This window comes from Hermetia illucens, chromosome 2, assembly GCF_905115235.1.
Source record: "Hermetia illucens chromosome 2, iHerIll2.2.curated.20191125, whole genome shotgun sequence".
In the NCBI taxonomy this organism is placed as follows: domain Eukaryota; kingdom Metazoa; phylum Arthropoda; class Insecta; order Diptera; family Stratiomyidae; genus Hermetia; species Hermetia illucens.
The window spans coordinates 109,581,914-109,602,849 of NC_051850.1; the positions used below are offsets into that span (position 1 = coordinate 109,581,914).

At 41.7% G+C, this 20,936-nt stretch overlaps 1 protein-coding gene across 1 annotated transcript in view; it reads right to left on the reverse strand.

Moving 5' to 3' along the window:
• Positions 1–2,390: 2,390 nt before the first annotated feature.
• The window catches only part of LOC119648528 (transmembrane channel-like protein 2-A), a 42,710-nt gene continuing 24,164 nt past the window's right edge, over positions 2,391–20,936 (reverse strand). Inside the window, exons 6-19 of the mRNA XM_038050296.1 lie at positions 20,081–20,269; positions 19,808–19,938; positions 19,637–19,747; positions 19,393–19,487; positions 19,236–19,332; positions 19,073–19,165; positions 12,691–12,846; positions 11,489–12,629; positions 4,469–4,573; positions 4,212–4,393; positions 3,963–4,139; positions 3,581–3,909; positions 2,450–3,515; positions 2,391–2,403 (exon numbers count right to left, since the gene is read on the reverse strand). Coding sequence (XP_037906224.1) covers positions 2,391–2,403; positions 2,450–3,515; positions 3,581–3,909; positions 3,963–4,139; positions 4,212–4,393; positions 4,469–4,573; positions 11,489–12,629; positions 12,691–12,846; positions 19,073–19,165; positions 19,236–19,332; positions 19,393–19,487; positions 19,637–19,747; positions 19,808–19,938; positions 20,081–20,269 — 3,885 coding nt within the window. The remainder of the gene's footprint in view (positions 2,404–2,449; positions 3,516–3,580; positions 3,910–3,962; positions 4,140–4,211; positions 4,394–4,468; positions 4,574–11,488; positions 12,630–12,690; positions 12,847–19,072; positions 19,166–19,235; positions 19,333–19,392; positions 19,488–19,636; positions 19,748–19,807; positions 19,939–20,080; positions 20,270–20,936) is intronic.

A 20,936-nucleotide genomic window follows, 5' to 3' on the forward strand; every position in this document is an offset into this window, starting at 1 on the left:
TCTGTAAAGGAGCGAACTATAAGATCATCTTACTCAAGGATAGGCCAACATCTGTGAAAAAGAGGAAAATGGGGCATTTACCGGGAATGATGAGGACAGGTGACATCTACATGCTTCTTAAAACTTATTAACCGGGGTCCCATTTTATTGCAGGAAATAATAACATTCTGTCTGATACCCCAATAGGAGGCAAAAAAAGGTAATTTGCTTCCGTGGTCCAAAAACACTAATGCACTTGCAAACGTATGGATGGAAATGCTTGGTTTTATCAATCGGTTATGGAGGTTTGGAGTTTGCGGCAAGCGAAAATCATGTGAGGTCGGCATCTGACTCCCGCTTAAGGGTTGTAAGGGGCAGTATAGCTTTGGAATGTATACCAACGGCATGGGTGTGAGGAAAAGTAGTTTTCAATCCGAAGGCGGAAAAAAGGATTCTTTTCCCAAAAATGAAAGGTTAAGCTAACGAAATTTTATCAATCTCGATGGATAAATATTGTTGATACTAAATGATAAGATTTCATTTCGATAAGACGTTTGAAACACGATGGGGTAACACGGTGGACTGAGAGAGCGTGGGTGTGACCCGCTGGTTAAACGAGCAACTGATCACCCGGTACCCTGATGGGCATCGCATCTGATAGCAGAGGGAGAAGGCGCAGGGGTCATTGGTTCAAGTATAACACATACATACATATTATAACTCTAGATATGTGTGCCTAATTTAACTTCGAAAGGAACTATAGGGGGCAGCATACTGCAATCCCAACTGACAGGTAGGCAGAGCACTTAAGTCCAACCAGATGAATTCGAAACTCATATGGGAATGCTTTAATAAATCAAATACGTTCGCTTCGCAGAATAGGGTTGGGATACTATAGGTTCCAGACCATAGTGCTCATCAGGAAAGTAGCAGATAAGCCATAACATGGGATGCAACCCTTCACTGTATAGAAGCGGGAAGCCGTTCATGACCATAACGATAACGAAGGGAAAGTAACGGCTAAGGGATCTATACCGACGTTAATAACCAAGTCCATTAAAATTGCCTCGTGAAGGATGCAAGAGCACCTTACCTTTTGTAGGAAGTATTGGGTTGGGTTGGGGAAAAAGAAATGTCGTATTTGTGATGCCGTTTTGTTCGTAAACTTGTTGCCATTTAGAAGGCATTATCCCTCCCCCCTTATTAAACCTTCCCTCCGTATTTGTAAAAAACTCAGACAGCCAGTTTTCGCAATCCTCTTTTGAGGTCAACTTAGTAGCACCAAGAGTGTTTTGCATGGACCGGAAGAGATGGTAATCACTTGGTGCCAGGTCTGGACTATAGGGTGGGTGCGATAGGACATCCCATCCGAGCTCCCGTAGCTTCTGGGGGTCATCAAAGTTGTCTGAGGCCGAGCGTTGTCCTGGTGGAACACAACACCGTTCCTATTGACCAATTCTGGACGCTTCTGGTCGACCACCCGCTTCAAACGGTCGAGTTGCTGACAGTAGAGGACCGAATTAAGGGTCTCGCCATAGTTAAGCAACTCATAGTAGATGATTCCCTTCCAATCTCAGCAAACACATAGCAAAGCCTTCCTAGCCGTCAATCCGGGCTTGGCGATGGTTTGGGCCGGCTCGCCGCACTTCGACCAAGATCTTTTTGGCTTGAAGTTGTCGTACATGATCCATTTTTCATCACCAGTCACCATCCACTTCAAAAATGGGTCGAATTCGTTCCGTTTCAGCAGTGCATCGTAGGCGTTGTCCACTCGTGTGGCACCCAAACATTCGGTTTTTTTTTTAAATCCAATCGAGTGCAAATGGTTCCAAACAATTTCATCGTCTATACCTAGTTCCTGGCTAATGGGGCGAATGCTCACATGCCGGTTTACTTCGATGATTTCGACGATTTGATCGGTTTCTACAACGATTGGCTTACCAGTACGGTGTGTATCTTGGACATCCACTACATCAGAACGAAATCAATCGAACAAATGCTGTGCTGTGCGAATCGTTACAGTATCGGGCCCCTAAACTTCACAAATTTTTTCGGCTTCCTTCGTTGCATTTTTACCTCTCAGGTAGTAAAAACGTAAAATATGACGAATTTCTTGCTTGGTGGACTCCATTTTTGACGCGCTATAACTTGAGACTGAAACGTACGATCGCAACACTGTCAAAGAGACACTTGTTGCACAGATTGTCGTCTTCAAATCGCCGTATAGTATGACCCGATACGATAAGTACAACACAAGATATGCTTAAGTGTCGCCATCTATTGACACAATACGACATTTCTTTTTCCCCAGCCCATTATGTTTGACTACGGTAGGAAAAAAAATGAAGGAGACAACGAGAACTGAAATATAATTCAAAGGCGCTCTTTACCGTTAACGAATTTATTCTCTACTATACCTTACATCTTAACGTTAAACAAACATTGAATTAAAATTTGGAGAATTTCTTACTTTCTCTTTTCGTTTGATCTAGTTTTTGCCGATTCTCCTTCTTTATCGCTACATTCTAAAATGCACTCTTCACTGTTACTTTTACTAATAGTAATAACTGGTATGTTTTCCGACCAAACAGATCCTTGTGAATCTTGGCGTTTATTTGTCGCTTCCCTTCTAGTTTTGCTACTTGGTCCTGACTGCGATGAAGAACTAGTTTGAGGGAGGCCTTCTTCAGCAATAACTCTGATGCTTTCTTCAATTGGTTCCTCAAATGTGCTGAAAGGAGATGGAATGTCAGGTGTATCGCATTGATCCTGATTTTCGGTTTCAAGTTTTTTAGTGTTCACTGCATCCTTGACTAAAGCTAAGAAAGATCCAATTTTACGACGTCCTCGCGCAGGTGCTGGCGATTTAGGTTCAAATTTTGGCATTGGGGGTGGTTCAGGCATGTTGCCTTTCGATTTTTCGGTGGGAGAGATATTCTTTTTTTTCTTCGAGTTTTCTTTAGGCGGACTTTCTTTCTTGTGGTTTTCCTTCTCTGATTTTTCTTCGATGATTTTGTCATCGAACTTGAAAACTTGCGGGTCACCCTTGGCCGATGGTTTTTGTTTAGTTTTTTTCTCGACTTGTTTATTCTTTTCATTAACTATTTCGTAGTTGACATTTGGATCATCTTTTTCTGGAAGAGTGGTGCTATCTGTTCTGTGAAGCTGCCTTTGCCTCTTTAATAAGCTTTTCCTTCTTTCTGCGACTATTTTGGAATTAACATCTGGATCGTTCTCAGAAGCATCTACAACATCTCGATTAACCTTAAAGCGACCTATGGGATGTGGTTCGTTAATGCTCTCTCTACGAACCATTTGCACTATGTCAATTAGTGAAGGTCGTCTGATTTTTCGGGTAGTTTCCGCTGGAGGTATCTTTGGAAGCTTGGGAAGTTCCTTGTCTTGTGGCAAAGGATCCTGGTGTTCGGTATCAGAGTCTTCGCCATCATTATTGCCATGTTGGTTAGCTGCACTTTCATCATCTGATGTTCCTGATTCTTTACCCAATGCTTTCTTCATGATTCGTCCTAGTAATTCTGATGTGTGAAGATAAAATATCGAAGGTATCGAAAAGATCCAATTGTCTTGTATTTTTACTTACCTTTTCTGGCTTGTATCTTCGACTCTTCAACATCCGCTGGAACTGCTGGTGCAGTGGGAGATAACGGAGATGATGCCTCCAGAACTTTTCTCCAACGAGCTGCAATAGAATTAGCAGTTTCGCCGGCTTTCTCGTTTTCTGTATTGACTTTGCACATTTTCTTGCGTTCTTCAGCGCGTTCTTTCTGCAGTTGATCTCGAAGGTCTTGGTTAGCTTCTCTCAATGCTCCCGTGAAAGAAACCAGATAGTAAATTATAAGGATTAGTAATAACAGCAAGGGGATAACAGTGCTTGAGGAGGTGATATACTCTAACGGTTTATGAAGGCTCCTGGAAATTAAAAATGTTATTTGTGAACTATTTTAATAATTTCAATGTTTTACTTCGGAAGAGCACTGCGAGTGGTGTTGGTGAAAAATTCTGAAATTCTGCTATAGTTTGAAAATGGGCCACAATGCCAAGAAGGAGTGAGCCAAACTATTGCATATCCAACTGGCAATACGCATAAAAATAGCATAGTCAATAGTAAAGATAGATAAAAGTTATTCGATCGGGTTGCTCTGTAAATATTTTGAAAGCATTCAATTTAGTTGCGCTCCATACAAGATTTGTATAAGTTGTGAATACGTTACTTGAAAACCACTTCATGTGGAACATTGCATGTGAAAATGATCCAAAGGCGGACATACATGAGAATGATCAATTTTGCAAGATTCAAAATTGCCAGACCAGGGGAGAAGAAAATTCCCAACCAGACTTGGCCCTGGTTGCATACAAGCTGGAGAACGTTTTCTGCGACTTTGAAATCTCCGTACTGAAATGTTTTTAAAAATAAGTATTATTTGCCATAGTTATTTGAAGATGTGTTTTACTGAAATAAAGGCATTACCTGGGGAAATTTCTTTTCCAAATCCCAAATCCAACAGGGGTTCATATATCGAACGAATAACGCACGGAAAAAGTCTTGCAGCAGAGACATACCAATCACAGTCACCTATTTTGTCAATCAATATTAATTACATTGTGCAACACAGAGCAAACGTGCAAATATTTTTATTATAGAATTTATCCAAAAAACACTGCTTTAACGACGTTTAACCACCGAAAGGGGATAGCCTCCGGATAGACATTCACACTCCCAGCGGATGGAGGGGAGGCGAAACATCTACTAAATTAATCAGGTCTTGATGAACCGCGTTAAATTGTCTCACATTCAAACACTGGTGCAGCAAATGCCCAAGCGCTAATTGACAAAGTTATATGGAAAACGCAGTTTCCCAATATAGAAAAGGGACAAAAACTTTCAAAAAATATACGAGTGCGAACGAATCAAGTGACCCCTTAGGACGCTAACCAATGATAAACAGGCAAACGTAATTTCACATAAAAAACTGATGTGGTAGAAAAAAATACAAAAGTCGGTAAAATATCGACGGTGGCTCCTCTATCGGATTATGGGCAGAAAAACAGGACAACAAGAGAGTTCATTTGGAAGTAATAACAGTTTTCAAAGAAAGCGATGTGTCTTATACTGGTCTCGTTCGAAAGGGGAATTTCTACGACTCCAGGAGACGCTCGCTCTCCTCCTCTACTGTTCTCCGACAAGCGCCCTTGGGGCGCCCCACTCGTCGACAATCTTGGGAGAGTGAATTCCATTGCAGGCCGTAGTCCGCACTTCCCTCTTCCTATCACAGTGCGTACGAGGGCCATTCAACAACACAGAAAGAACACCAGCACAGAACAGTTTCAACCTGATATTGGTGGTGGTGTGAAGATGACTGCATTTTCAGATTTTAGACAAAGCAGTGAAAGTGGATCTAGCGCTGTTAATGCGTCGGACAACATTCAGTTTGGTGCCACCGTCGGCAGAAATCACGCTTGCTAGATAGATAAATTCATCAACACTTTCGATACTCTGCCCATTACTGTAGACAGGGATACACGGTGGTTATCCTTCGTCTACCTCTACCTCTTTTCCAAATCCGGAGCCATTAGGACGTTGAGGTGTTTGAGGGAAACCGTCATCGTCCATTGAATTCCTTCACGTCCTCCAGATAAAGCAGCATGAAGAACATCACCGATAACAAGAAGAAATAATATCGGTGACAAAATGGCACCATTGTGAACTCCGCTTCAGAATCCTCCGATATTTTACCTCGGCGTAGCAGGCGCCATTATATGCCGCTGCGATATCAGCGGAATGCCTCTTCTGCGTAGAGCTCGCCAAATGCATTTCTTGCTCATATTATCACATTCTCACAATTGATGAAGAGCAGGCGAAGCAAAGATCTAAACTCTGCACACTGTTCCAAAATAATCCGTAGGGTGTTGATGTGGTGAACGCTAGAGGATCCGGAGCCGATCGAACTTTCGAGATGTTCTTTGATGCGTTCCAGGATTATTTTATAGGTAGGAAGTGCGCAGATGTCACTCCAATTGCTAAACTCAAACGAGTGCCCTCCTTTGAAATCTTGACGATCATCCCCTTTTTTCACTTTCTGGGAATTTTCAGATTTGAAGGGCACTTCGACTTCAGTAGTCTTAAGAAAGAATGTTGTCCCCGTATGAAAACAGTTGACGGGGTAGCAGTCCTGTTTGGCTCTAGCTCTTGAAGCACTACGAATATTGTGTTCACTACCCTCGACATCTTCGTTTAATGGAATATTCCAGACTCGTTTATGTATTGCATGATTTGATATCTGAAGTGTGCACAGGTGGGGCATTCACATAGAAAGTGATTCCGTTCCCTCATTACATGATGGACATGTATCATTTTGCAGGATGTCTTTCTAATCTAGAGAATTATGGCCAGTCAGAATGCCAACAATACTTATTGCTTTTCCAGAGGACAAATTTTGAAGTGTGTACGTTAGGTTCTGATACGAAAGTTTGGTGTGTCCAGCAACATTTCGGCTGTGCCACTTGTCCTTATGGGAAACTTTCTTCCCGTTTTTTATTGGAACATTAGCCCCTGCTACCACATTAAAATATCTCGACACTGTGCTCTGGTGGTATCAGAAAGTTTTTGGAAATTTGCACAGTCGAAAACCCTTTAATGTCCACAAACACATCTAGTGCGTACTCGATTTTCAGAGTTGTGTCTTCTCTGTGATCAAGGAATGAAAAGCGGATTTGCAGGGCTTTCTTAGCTGGTAAACATGTTAGTTTTCATTTAACGGATTTAACTGGACTCTCCAAACATTTCAGTGAGTATGAGGTTAAGTTGATTTGTGCACAAAAATGCCTTATTCAGCGAAGGCTGAAATATCTTCTGTGACACCGAGACATCCAAATAAAAAGGAAGCCTTAACAAATGGCGTGACTGACGGTGCGGGGATGGAAACTCCTATACCCTGTAGTGCCCCTGTTCTGAAAAAAACCCAGTTAGATTTGCTAATCCTGAGCAGGTAGATTTGGACACGAATCGGGTAAGAGTTCAGTCGACCGTCCTACCTAGCTCCGAAGAGGAAAGACTCATCAGGAAATGCGGGGCAATGCGGCCGGCAACGTACCTCCCGAGGAACGTCAGCAAAGGCGTCAAAAACGGGCTGATGAAACTGGAGGAACTACTGGATCGCATCTTCTTCTACAGGCGTGCGTGGAGAGCAGCGGAAGATATTCGGAAACCAGAAACAGGCGCACTTCCCGCTGAGATCACTGCTAGCGCCAAACGGACGTAGACAGCCCACTGCAAAGCGAACTGGGAGAACAGAATATTTTATTAAAGTAGTTTCCAGGGCCCAAAAAAGAAGGCCAAGAAGGATAAAAGGAAACAACTGACTACGCCGCCAGAGACCTGTCTGTCCAAAGACAAGGAGGCTACAATCCAAAAGCCAGTAGCAGAACGAAGAAGGATTGGACCGTCCCTGCTCATTAAGCCGACGGAAGGTAACACATTTGCGGAAGTCCTTAGTGAATGCATGAATGTTTAGGGGTAACCAACGCCCGGATAGGTATCACCTCTGTAAATGTTCTAGACCAAAAACTCGCAGTGGTGGAAGGCCCCGAGCAATATGCGAGGATACTCCTCAGCAGCAAGAAAATCAAAATTGGAGGAATAGAATGCAGGGTACGAATGCGTATAATCCGCATCAAGTGCTACAGGTGTCTGGTCTATGGACACACGTCAGCAACTTGTAAGAGACGGACCGGAGATGCGGAAGTTGCGTTCTCAGCAGAGATCGTGGCGCGTTTGGTGAGAGCGTCGCACACACTGCGTGCTGGGGACGGTGTCCAATCTTTAGCATATAACTGAAAAGGGCTAAGGTGGGAATGGCATGATCCGCATCTTACAAATTAACATGCACCGGAGTGCAACCGTTCACCTGTACCTAAGGGAAAGGCTGATCTAGTGAAAATCAGCGAGCAATATTGAAATAGCGACCCGGCTTCATGACATCTCGACTTATTGGGTATCGCCATCATCTGGGGTCGGGATGACGTTCGACTTCGTGTTCTTATCCAAAGCCGAGCGAATGGCGTTTACCTGACGCCGAATGAGACGGATTTTCGGCATCGGCTTGGTGCTCTTGAGGACGCCGTTTCGGGCACAGAAGGGCGAGTCCTGGTAACCGATGAAATTAATACTAGGACCCTTGAACGCTTCTGCCAGACTCCAGGGGGAAACGGATTCAGGAAATAGCGGTTCGTAGTTTTAAACACGGGATCCATGCCAACGTTTAGGCACCCAGAAGGAAGCATCCTTGACACCACTTTTGCGTCGCAATCTCTGACACCATCGGTGGATGGGGTTCTGGCAAGTGATCACCAGTACATCGCGGTCGAAGTTGTTGACGCTACTTGGTGGCGTGCATCAACCCAGCGCGCTCTTGAATAGCCAGAGTCGCGCTGGAGGTTGTTTCGTGAGATAGTAGCATTGCAGCTGATGCTGTTGTGAACTCAATGATGAACCTGATAACGACAGCATGTGAGGCTTCCAAGCCCCAGCCGTGACAAGCCTTTTATGTACTGGTCGACAGCAGAGGAAGCTTCATAAGCTCCGCCGTTTAGTACAACGTTTACACACCAACAAGGAGACATGCGCCATAAAGGCGCAATATAAATCAGCGAAATGTAGACTCCATAGCGTGATAGGTAAAAGCAAAGCTCGCGGCTGCCACAACCTAGCCAACAAGGAATGAGGACCCGTGGGGACTTGGCTGGGAAAATCGGGACTCTACGGAAGCTCTGCATACTAAGTATTGACCAGATGACCCGCATTGTATGGACATTATTCCTCAGGCATTCTGTACGGGTTGATGTCAATAGCGGGGAAAGCGTTGAGCGTTGTCCCCTTTTTACAATGGGAGAGCTCGAAGATGTGGTTCTCACCATGAAAACAAGAAGGCGCCAGGTGCTGGTGGTGTAGGCCAACATGCAGACTTGCTGTTTAGGGCATTCAACGCTTGCTTGAAGGAGGACATTTTTCCTTGTCGCTGGAAGGTAGCCAGACTCGCACTGATCAGCAAGGGAAAAGGAGACCACGAGCAGCCATCTGCATACCGACCGGTGTTTATGCTTAACACGGCCGGGAAAGTGCTGGAAAAACTTCTCAGTAGTAGACTCGTTGAAGCGATCCGCGCTGCTGAGGACTTATCCCCAAGGCAGTTTGGGTTCAGAACAAGGAGATCGACAGTGGATCCTGTTATGTACGTCGTGGGTGCGGTCCATCGGGCCGAGGCACACAGCCGCCGATGTCAACGGATAGTGCCCTTCATAACGCTTGGTGTCAGAAATGCCTTCAATTCCGTAAGATGGACGGATATGCTAGGCACAAGCATTTCCTTGCGGATATTGAGGGATCATCTGAATGACCGCTCCCTGTTCCATGAGACGCTATAGGGCAAGAAGAGGATGGAAATCACGTCGAGAGTAGCAGAGGAATCCACTTGATCGGTAGAGAGCAGGCTGGTTTCTGCTCCGGATGCTCCTGCATTGACCACATCAACATCCTACAGATCATTTGGAACTATATCGTAACTCTACACAGGAGTGGCATTTCGAAAACTAATAGCTATTATCGGAGCAACATGTGACACTGTGCATCTCAGAGGCCTCCAAGGTTGAGTATCTATTTCTCGATCTTATGTCTTGGGGTCGAACTTTAGTTATGCTATGGATGTTTTTATTTGCTTTTGTTATTTTTCCACTGCTATGGATTTATCACTTGGGCAACATTAATTGTGATGATAATGAAACTGTCGCACTGTCTCATAAAAAGTGCAATAAGAAAGGGGAAACTGGGTTTTAGAGGGGTGAAAATAAAAAGAGGAGAAATTGGGAGTGGCACAAACTATCGCATGAAATGTGCATATACTTTTTAAGGTTTTGTGTAAACACAAAACCTTATTAAAATCGGTTTACCGTCTGTCTGTCTGTCCGTCTGTCTGTCTGGCTGTCCGTCACACGCATTTTTCTCGGAGATGGTTATAGCGACTGACACCAAATTTGGTAGAAAGGTGGGAACTGTGAACGCTCACACATACAGTGAGTTACATCCTTTTACGTTGGATTTTAGGGGGGGGGTCCCCATACATGCAAAAGGGGGGTGTAAAATTTTTTTTCATCAAATATAGTCATGTGGAGTATCAAATTAAAGGTCTCGATTAGTACTTTTCGAAGCCGGTCTTAGTTTTGACATTTCTTGGAAACGTGGGGAGTGCGGGGGTTGGAAGTGATCATTTCTCTAAGGGGGCCATTCTCAAAAACTACCAAACCGAAAAATTTGACAAAAATCAGGAGGCTGCCACTATATAGTGCCTTGGCTCCGAAATACCTTTTATACCGATATCTGTTCAAAGAAAGTTAATAATAGTATATTACTATGGTTTTTTGTAATTGGCTGGAAACCCCTCTTAAATTCATCCTAGCGGCACGAAATTCTGCAGTGATGTAGGCTATAATGTAGAGCATGATCATACCAAGTTTGATGGAAATCGCACTATTACTAACAAATTTATAATACGTCGAAGTTGTTGCTTCTTTGAAAATTGAAGACTATCAATGTCAATATCACCCGAAAGTGGACATATGCATATATTACGTGCTACGTACTAAGAAATACACAAAACCTTTCGTACCTGAAGCGTCCAGCTTCCGGTTTCCCGACTTGTTTAACTTGTCCTTTTAACACACTGTGTCCTGTGTGCATACCTCCAATTAAGTACGAAGTATGGGAAGGAGGAATTTTTTCCCAATTTTTCGATTATGCATCATAAGCTTTTCTTTGGATTTCCGCAGCCACAAATAACGCAAGATCAGTTTGAGGGGGTTTTCCTTTGGGAGTATTTCTTTTTCAGAAGAAAAAGAAGTGTAATTTATTCAATCTTGTTAACCCTGTTGTTTAGTGATTTTAATAATTATTTGTATTTGTATTTTGCGCTCAAAGTGGACTCCTCTAAGAAAAGGTGTATGGTTGGTGGAAGTTGTCACCAATTGCAGTAATCTGCAACCAAGAAGTCAAATGTTTTCCAATTATATATACTTGTCGCTATCGTCCGAATCAGGATCATAATTTTACCTTATTGAGTATTAAAATCGCGGAGTTGAAAATGAAATTTTTCAAATACCGGGTCTATTTTTCAAGGAAGATCCAGAGTAAAAATAAGAAATTTCGACCTTTCACAATTTTCGTTGAACATCTCACCCTCTGAAAAAATATGATTCCGAGAAAAACGCGCTAAAAATGTTCGTGTTGTACGCACTTCAATATGCCGCATGCAGAAGAGCATACCTCACTATAACTTGGTAAATATTTAATATTTTAGCACCAAATTTCATCAGTATAGAGAAGCTGTCATATAGGAAAATCTACTTAAAAAATCGCAGAAAGTAGAACAAATATACTTTCGGAATTGACTCCTATGACGCACCTGAAATGTAATCTTCTATGTAAAAGCGCTTTACTCACCAAATCAGTTACCAGAATCTTTGCCATTTCCTGTCCTAACATTGTTTCCCAGCAAAGACCAGTTAGATTTTTCCGTGCATCCCTCAATTTTCTCGTTGCATTTCGAATTGCATCCTTGAGCATTTCCTTCGTAACCACAACAGGTGGAATCGATGTCGTAGTTGCCATCAAAAGGGCAGTTGAGGAATTGGTCAGGATTTCTGCTGGAGTTTCCACGAACTGAGTAGTAACTTCTGTGCTAGTTGAAAATTCTGTTGTCGTTGAATATAAACCATCTGATTCGGTTGTTGTTTCATTCCAAGGTTCACAAACTACTTCAGTACAGTTTTCCTCCATCTCATCACCATTTTGGTAGTCAGGGTAAAAGTCAATGGTTAGCATGTCTTGTTCCAGTCCATCTTCGTCTGACTCCGTTGTTGTTTCCGAAAGAATTGTCTCAGATGTTTCCGATAAGTTGAGGGGTGAAAATGTGGTTGTGGGTATAAATTGGGTATCATTTGTTTCAAAATGGATTGTTCGGTTTTCAATAAAACTCTCATTTGTGGTCATGTTTTGGATATTGTCTGGAAATCCATTGTACATACTAAAGTTGAGCGAAATAGACCTCCCCCTCCTTGCTGCCCGTTCCTCCTCTGTGTAATAATAAGTTTCATTCTCTCCGTAATCATAGTAATAAGACAGATCTTCCGTAGTGCTGGTAGACATCGTGCTCGACAGAGACATTGGTTCGGTTTCATTCCTCCATTCATCAGGTTTAAAAGTGGTGCTCAAATTGGATAATAATAACGTTGTTGCTAAGAAACTACTCGTTGAACTTTTCGGTTTTGAGCAATTGACCATGATCGTGTAGCACCTGGTTACCGTTTCCGAAGCTATGGTTGTGATATCATTCATAAAATTTTTCACCGAAAAGGATATTTGTTCACTGGCGTCTGAGAAGTCGGCAATCAGGTTCATAGACATTGGACTGGAGGTCGTAGGGAGCTCGAAAGCCATTAAGGCACTTTGGAGTGATCTTCTTTCGGACGTTGCATTCGCAATGGTTTGGCGAAGTTCCTCCAATCGGTCTGTCTTTTCAGTTATTTTGAAGAACAATGCGAAGATCATGGAGTACAAGTTTAGTAAATTAAGAATCATTATTCTGCAAGAAAGATTATATATGAGACAATGGTGAAGAGTGCATTAGCATATTTATGAAGTACCTTCCTAATTGCAGGCGCAGTTGTTCACGCGGATGAAAACTCTCTAACAAACCAAGAACTTCGAATACCATTGGAAGAACTAGGGATATCACATTTATCACGATGGTAATTTCGTTCCTTCTCCACCATGATGCATTATCGTCCACGTTTTCTGACCTGCGAGGAGAAGTTGTGCAACACATGACGGTGTTCTATGTATATATTTGTTTGAACCCGAGTCGATAAGTTAGAGTATCTTATTCTCGAGATCAAACTAACAAAATACTTAAAAATGAATAACCAGTCCAGTTTCAGTAGCATCTTGTCATGAATCTGCTTAAGGCATAATAGGCATAAAAAGGGTATTGTGTGGAGTAAATGAAGTGTCATTTTTTAGAATTTGTTTTAAAATCAATCGAAAATTGGAAGATCTACGTTTCAAGTATGAATGTTTGTGTAAATTTTTGTATAAGTAAATCACCAATCCTGATTTGCTGCGGGATATTATTAACATTTTTTATTCTTACTAGTTCCAAGTGAATCGAACCAATCCATTGTTCAGATAGATAAAATTTCCGTACTTCCAGTTACATTTGGTTTCACGTAAGCTCCCGATGTTTAAGCTCAACGCCACGGTTTTCTTAAGACGCGGATTTATTTTATGACTATAATCAGAGCCCCGCTGCGACAAGCACCAACGGTACGAGGCTATACTGAGTGAATGGCACAGATTCATACTGTTGTATGCAAGGCCTACCTGAAGTCCCTACGGAATTAAGGAGTATGGTACCCGAGTTGTACAGCGGAACTCCACGTTTGAAGCTTGAAGGTCTCTGTCCGCGATGTGGAAATATTCACTACCCCAAGAAACTCCCACCAGGGGGCCAACCGCAAATAACTTGGTTGAGGACACAAGGCCCAGCAATTTCCCTGAGATATATGAACTTTATCTCGGTTGTCATGGTACCAGATGAAATTTGGTGAGGAACGGGAAAGGAATAGAAGCTAGTGCTAATTCTGAAGCTAAATTAGCTTCCGGGTGATCCTTGATCTTTTATGCCTATTGAACGGCATTGGCAAATTATTCGAACGGGTTATCTATTATAGGCTTCTGCCGATTACGGAGAGAGAAGGTGATCTCTCAGATAGACAGTTCGAATTTTGAATGTCGAGGCCTATTGTCAATGAGATCAATATGCAAAAATTATGAAGCCAGCAATAGAGAAAGAGTTATTTTCGATGTAAGGAATGGTTTTAATTCATCGACGTGAAAAAAAATAATTGAGGCTTTACACAAATTAGGGAGTTCTAAATATCTGGTGCGCATTATCATAGAATTCCTCTTGGAGAGTTTGTGGTGCTTCGATTCACGAGATTCACAAAGATCGGTCCTCGGGCCTCCCTCCTCTGGATTATAATATATGACGGAATTTTGACGTTACACCTTCCAAAGAGGTAACTGTTATTTCCTTCGCTAAAGACATCTTACTGACTAGCGTGGCACAAGATATGAAGGAAATCTAGATCCTCCCTAGTGAATTAACTTGGTAAATTAGATCTTACCTTGAAGACGTTAGCCTCGAGCTAACAGAACATAAAATTGAATTATTTACTCACTAAACGAAAGAAGAAAAATCGGCAATGATTGAGATTGGTGAACAATCCATATATTGGTAACCACCTAATTACCTAGTAGTCATGTTTGACCAAAAATTAAACTTCAACTTAGAGTTTAACAACAACAACATCTTGAGTTACTGCCTTGTTGGTGAATATAGGTGAAGCTTTCCTATCTGGGCTTCAGTATTGGAGAAAAAACTAAATAGGAAAAACTGCAGCCCAATTCCGACTAAAAGCATTGCGAACATGGTGCGCTTACCGTACAACATCAGACGAAACAGCTTGTGTAATAGTAGGCAAGGTGCTCATTGACCTTTTTGGCAGCAAGAATCCACGTCACTATAAAGCAACATATACGATCGGTGAGTCCTATACCAATTGTCGATAGTTAGCACGGACTGAAGCTATTCTAGAGTGGTGGAAGAGATCGCAAGATTCACTTAAAGGACACTAGACTTCAAGAATTATCCCAGGTGCCTGAAAGTGGTTTAAACGACGGTGTAGTGATCCCAATTTCTGAACGGGCACAGAGGATATTGCGGATACCTTTATTGCGCGGCATGCAAAGTGAATGCGGAGGATGTAGAGCATGTTGTTCTCAATTGCACCCGATTTGCCGCGCACAGAGCAAAGGTGGAACCTGTAGCCAGAACACTGTTGTCACCTAAGAACATTCGGATCCACATGTTAGCCTCAGAAATGATTACGAGAGCGGTACAGAAATTATTAAGCCAATCCGCATCAGCAAAAGGGACTCTCGCAAGGAAGTGAACTTTTTTTTTCAGAATTGCGGGATCCTAAGCTCCCATTAATTTGATGCCGGACGGGACTAAATGGGGAGCAACTCACTCCCTCTTTTTTTGGTCCAAAATTTCACTTAGCAAAAATCCTGCGATGCTTGCTTAAAAGCATGAAATTTTCATCAGTACAAGAACTTAGATGAGGTTACTTCTAACGCGGATAACTGCACTACTTCAGTAGAACAGTTTAAGCTTCAGGATATACAGGAGTGCCCGGATGGCTAAGCGCTTAGTAAGGTGATGCCATTGGGATTTGTATTGTGACTGTATACTGAATACAAATCAACTCAGCTGTAAATGAGGTAATAATCACGGGCGAGTGATGTTGACTACTTTGTCTTCTACAGTGTATCGTAATACTGTGTACCGTTACGGTTTTAAATGAAATGGGCCAACATGAAAGATATACAGTGGCACACAGACCACGATCATCTGACTACCATTATGTTAAACAAATAAGCTCCTGAACTTTGGAAAAGTCTGCAGTGGATGGGTGGTCTGCCAACTATGTGCATCAAGTGCGCATTCTTTGGACATTTAGCGAGGATATATTCAAGTGCTATTCATAAATCTGACCCATGCAGAAAGTGTGGGGAAAAGTTCACATTACGGCGAATGGGATGCTCACTTGGCTATCATAGACCGATAACCGTTCTGAAAAGAGGGGAGGATGTAGAAAATTCTGATTATGCAGTGATCTACCTACATAGAATACGATAGGCAGACTGCAACTGAGTTCTATCGTTGCTATAGCCTCACATTGGTTGAGTTCAGAATATGTTGGACAGATTGGTCATGGATGCAAGAAAACTAAGATCAAAAGCAGCAGTACAGAAAAGAGGTTGTGGTACGATAAGATGATTGACTCATAGATTACATTATCACCGCGGTTCTTCCACATGGTTTTGTGGTGAATAACTATCGGGGAACATCATGTACAATGCTGTCCCCAACGTCTCAGTTGCCAGGCAGGCTACGGTAATAGGCTATGCCTACGACGTAAGGGCGACTTTAGATGCTAAATATATCGCGAGTGTTGCTGAATGTTGGCAGCCCACGATGCACGCGTAGGTTGTTTATAGCTAGATTTGTCAGCACTACTCCATCCAGCACCTGTTTAGGGGACCGCATTGAAAACAATACGCAATATGACCAAAATGACTGTAGTTTGCTTTAAGATTATGTGACTTCAGAATTGACTCAGACGATGCGCCTCACGAAGAAACTTGAAGGATGCCGATCGACATACATATATTGGCCCATGGGTGTGTTTGCACATCTCTTATATCTGGACCAAAACATAAAACTAAAATAGAAGACGAGTAAGAGAGAAAACTTACGGGTCTGTCATAAACATGGTGGGATTGATTGGGGCTGCTTACAATAAATCATAAGACATATAACTTTTGTTTCTTATACCACCCTCTACTCCCACTTCAAATTCCATATCAATCAGTTTTGACCGAAAGAATTCGCAGGTTGATAGCTTCAATGACTGGACTATACGTGAAAAGAGCGAATCACCAGCCCCCAAAAAAGGAAAAACCGCATATTGGCAGTTCCGACAAGAGGGAATAGTCGGGAAGAGGAAAAGCAGGTGATTGCTTTTGCAAGCAGGTCTAAAGCTTGCTTGGGGAGAGGATGGCCAAGAAAACATGAGCAGTCGCCAGTTGAATTAAAAGCCCTAACCGCGTACCGGCAAGTAGCAAGATCATTAGTTCAGCTTTGTACGTAAAAGGCCTTGAGACGACAATTTGAAATATTTTTGTGTGTGAGCATTTATCAAAAATGTTCACGAGCGTAAAGATGCCCATAAAATACTTGGTCGCAGCCTAAACAAACATGTCTGGCAGTTGGTCGAGTCATTTTTCATTCGATCACCGGCCTGACCAATCAAAATTGCCAGACCAACTGCATCTCATCCATATTACGGTCGCCGGTCAAGTGCGGACTCTTCGGCCGTAACTGACAGGCCGAACTGAACGTGAATGGAAGACTTATGGATTTGCGCGAATTTGAGCTGGAAATTGCCAACATAAGTGAACCCCACAGAAATCTGGACGTTGGTGTATGGGTCACGGGCTTGGCAGCCCACACCTCAACAAGTCGCATGACCTGAGGTTAGAATATGCTTAACAATTCTGTCCTTGACGAAAAGATGGGGAATCTAAAGGTGATTGTTGATGACTTAAACATTTGATTCCTCAGATATATGAGTACAGTTCTATGTCTTAACAAGTTTCACACTATATGAATCTGAGGACATACTGGACACTTTATTTTGTAAGAAAGGGAGTGTATTTCAACGCAGAGACCCGGAAGTGGGGAAGTAGAAAAATCATTCAAGAGGGTGTAGTTAGTTAGAATATTCTAGGCAGTTATCTATATTATACGCCAGCGAAGGTGGTGTAAGGAAAATAATCCGCTAGTAACAGAGGTCCTGCCATCCTTCACGGACCTCTACTCTAGCCACTAGAAGTTCGGAGTAGATCGAAGACATCAAACCCTGAACAGCATACAGAATAAGGTTTACACACTCACCATGAAGTTTCGGCCGGATATGTTCGCTAAGTCTTTTGCATGTCCAACTGGACATTTCCCGCATCTTGGAAACCGCTGGCAAGACACCATCTTATTGACGGATCATATGTTTCTTAGACACAACGGAGAGTAAGTTTGATTGCCCCCAATTTTTGGAGAAAGAAGGAGGCTTTTCAAACTGGCAAAAATAGATTCTGAAAAAAGCCAAATAACCTATTGATGCTATTAAATCAAATTGGACATCTAGAAAGAGGCTGTGCAGCAGTTATTGCTCTTAAAGTTTCGTTGCACTGACATTTGCGGAAAAAAGAACGGAAACATGTCTCATTACCACGCATTAGAATTGGAAGTCATGTCACAACACTTACATGAGTATTGATATATGCAAAGCTTGATTTTAACTAGCATTTATAGTAGCGGTTGCAGCAAAATATCCAGCGCAATTATGGTTTTATTAAGGATCATATCAAACTTAAGGGAACTGCAGTGCTTATAGCAAAGGTGGTAAGCTTCGTTTTACTGTGGGCACCAGTTTGGGGAACTCCACTTCGTCTTGGATGATGCAACATTCGTCGACTCAGGATAGCTACTTATTGCAGCTTTGGCAAATGGGTTTTTTTAATAAATATTTATTATTTGATTCCAACCAGGCACTGAAAGCTTCATATATATGAATATATGAAAAAAATATAATAGTTACTGTAAAAAATAAAATTTCAAATTTAAATATATAATGTCAATTATCTCTCCTTTCTCACGCGGAGAACGAGAGAGATGGAAGAATGCTTGCAGGCTAAGAAGTTGGGATACTCAATTATCAGCTCTATCCAGGGTAAAAGCACGGTTACGAAGTCCGCATATCGAACAAAAATTTGCTAGAGAGAGTGAACTGGACCCCCATGAGGATTCCAGGCGAGTTACATTATCGAAATTAGAAACTCTCTCTCTCTCTCTATGCCATATGAACTTGAACGCGAATGGCGAAAATTTGCTGGGAAATTCCACTTACATCGGCTCTCATAAAATATTCTGCAAATTCCATAAAATTGCATTTAATTGCATTTTATTCCTCTTTGGATTTCAATAATGCAATTTGCAGTTAGTCTTAAGACCGATGTTAACAAATAAAGTTTTTCTTTGGTAAAATAAGTAAACTTGTTCTTAATATTGCACTTTCCTAGCTAACGCTTACGAAATCTTAGTAGACATTGCAATTGGCGTATCCAGGTCAGTGTTGTTTGGAGACTTCCCTAAGAAAAGCAGTAAACCGATTTTAATAAGGCTTTGTTTGGTTTGTGTTAACTGCACCGCAATGGAGTTCATATAGTATACATAGAAAATGTTTAACAAAACTCGTTTAAAGGAAGTCACAGGCTGATATGACTCCTTAAGCTGGAACTGACACTGATATGAGCATTAAAGCAGTTGGTCTCTGACCTTACCTATCTACAACAACAATGATTGTATAAGCAGAAGCACCAAGTAATCCAAGTACAAGCAAATTCACAATTATCCTCATCAGAATCACTTTCCAGCTGTAACAAATAATAAAAGGGAGGAGTTAGTTATCATTAGGTGCATATGGGTAAATGGGTAGTCTTTTACTTTCGCTTGTCTTTCTTCTTTTCAGCCTCCTCAAGGAGCGCTTCCTTGAAACCTAAAACTATAGATGCAACTCGATTATGAGCAGTTTCACCGTGTCCTAAGGAGAGATATTTAATGATTAGTGAGTAGTTGACAATAATTAAAGGATTAATTTTACCAATCATGTAGTCCCAAGCACTGAAAAGTTTCCATGAGAAGACACATTCATCATCCTTTGTTGAGAGCTTTGAAGATCTGGAGTTTTCCGCCATTCTGAAGAAGACATAAACATGAGGATATATTATACAGGATTTCATTGCAAATTTATGATTGATTTGTTCAGAAATTTGAAATTCCGTGGTAAGCGCATCATAAAATAAATGTGAAGAACTAGTCTAACTAAAAGGGTGAACTATACTCACTTCCTTAACGTTGCTACAAAACTGTAAATATAGACAACTAGGCTGGTTAAAAAATATGCTAATGGAAGATTATAGCCCCATCTAACAGCACCAGAAAAATTGGAATAATACCTGGAAAAATAGAACTGTTTGCCATTTGCTCTGCATAATATCTCCAGAAGCCTATATTACCCATAAAATAGGGGCGAGTACTTCAAGTAGCCATTGAATTCCCAGATTGTCATAAAATTCCCGGCTATTTTCAGTTCACCTTTCAAAGGTGTTTTCCTTTCATCCTTAATTTGTTTATCGAGACCCATCCACTGGATAAATGAAACAAGAATATTTATATTGGAAAATCCAAATTTTAAGCTGGTTTTCTGCAGCCTTTTAGAGTATTTTGATGAGATGTAGTTTCACTTTCTCCAAAATTCGGCACTGTGGAGAAAGAGTAACTGAACTTACCTCTGGTACAATCACGAAGGCTGAAAGCATGATAGTTATTACAATGTTAACCCAGAGCAGCCATCTTAAGAATGTAAAGTAGGAAGCCACTACGGATCCGAAATGCGACTCGATTTCCTTAATTTGTAGTTCCCATGGGATTAGCACTGTCGCAATATCCCGTAAACTTCGACGCCAATGCTGCCATTTCTGAAAGTACATACACACTGGGGATAACATTTTGATAAAAAGTGATATAAAGAACTTCCTGGGGTATATTTATCACCGATAATCACATACAAAGAAATATGGCTTTCCGCGGATTCCTGGCATTTTGCTTGGAAAAACACTTTCAATTGGATCCCTACAACGGTAACTAAGGTAAAGAGGAACTTTTAAGGTTTTGTGTAAAACAGCATTTTAGTTACAATGACAGTTGTTCCAGCCTTTAGGAAGCGAAACTTCCAGTTTGATAAGTAACGGTCACACTCGATTTTTAGGTATAACCTAATATTCCCCCCCCCCATTCACTATTGCATTCAATCGAAAAATTGGTTTGCAGGATGATTATTCGCCCAACGGCTTATTCGATTTTGGAGCTAACGCTCAGTCTGAGATCGCCAGAAAAGCTACAATGTGACACGAATTGGAGAAAGGTAGATTCCATTCGAACAGTTCCAATCGCCCGCATATGCCCCCAATTAGTTGTATTTAATTGACTGTACGCAAAGCACCTCAAGTTCGGCTGTTCGAGATACTTGGCTTTGCCCTAACGATGTCCAACTGATGGTCCGCAATACATGTTTGTGAGGTAAATTCAAACATATGGAAGGAGTGTTTGGCTTAGTTTTGCATTGATTTGCAAGCACTTGCAGCC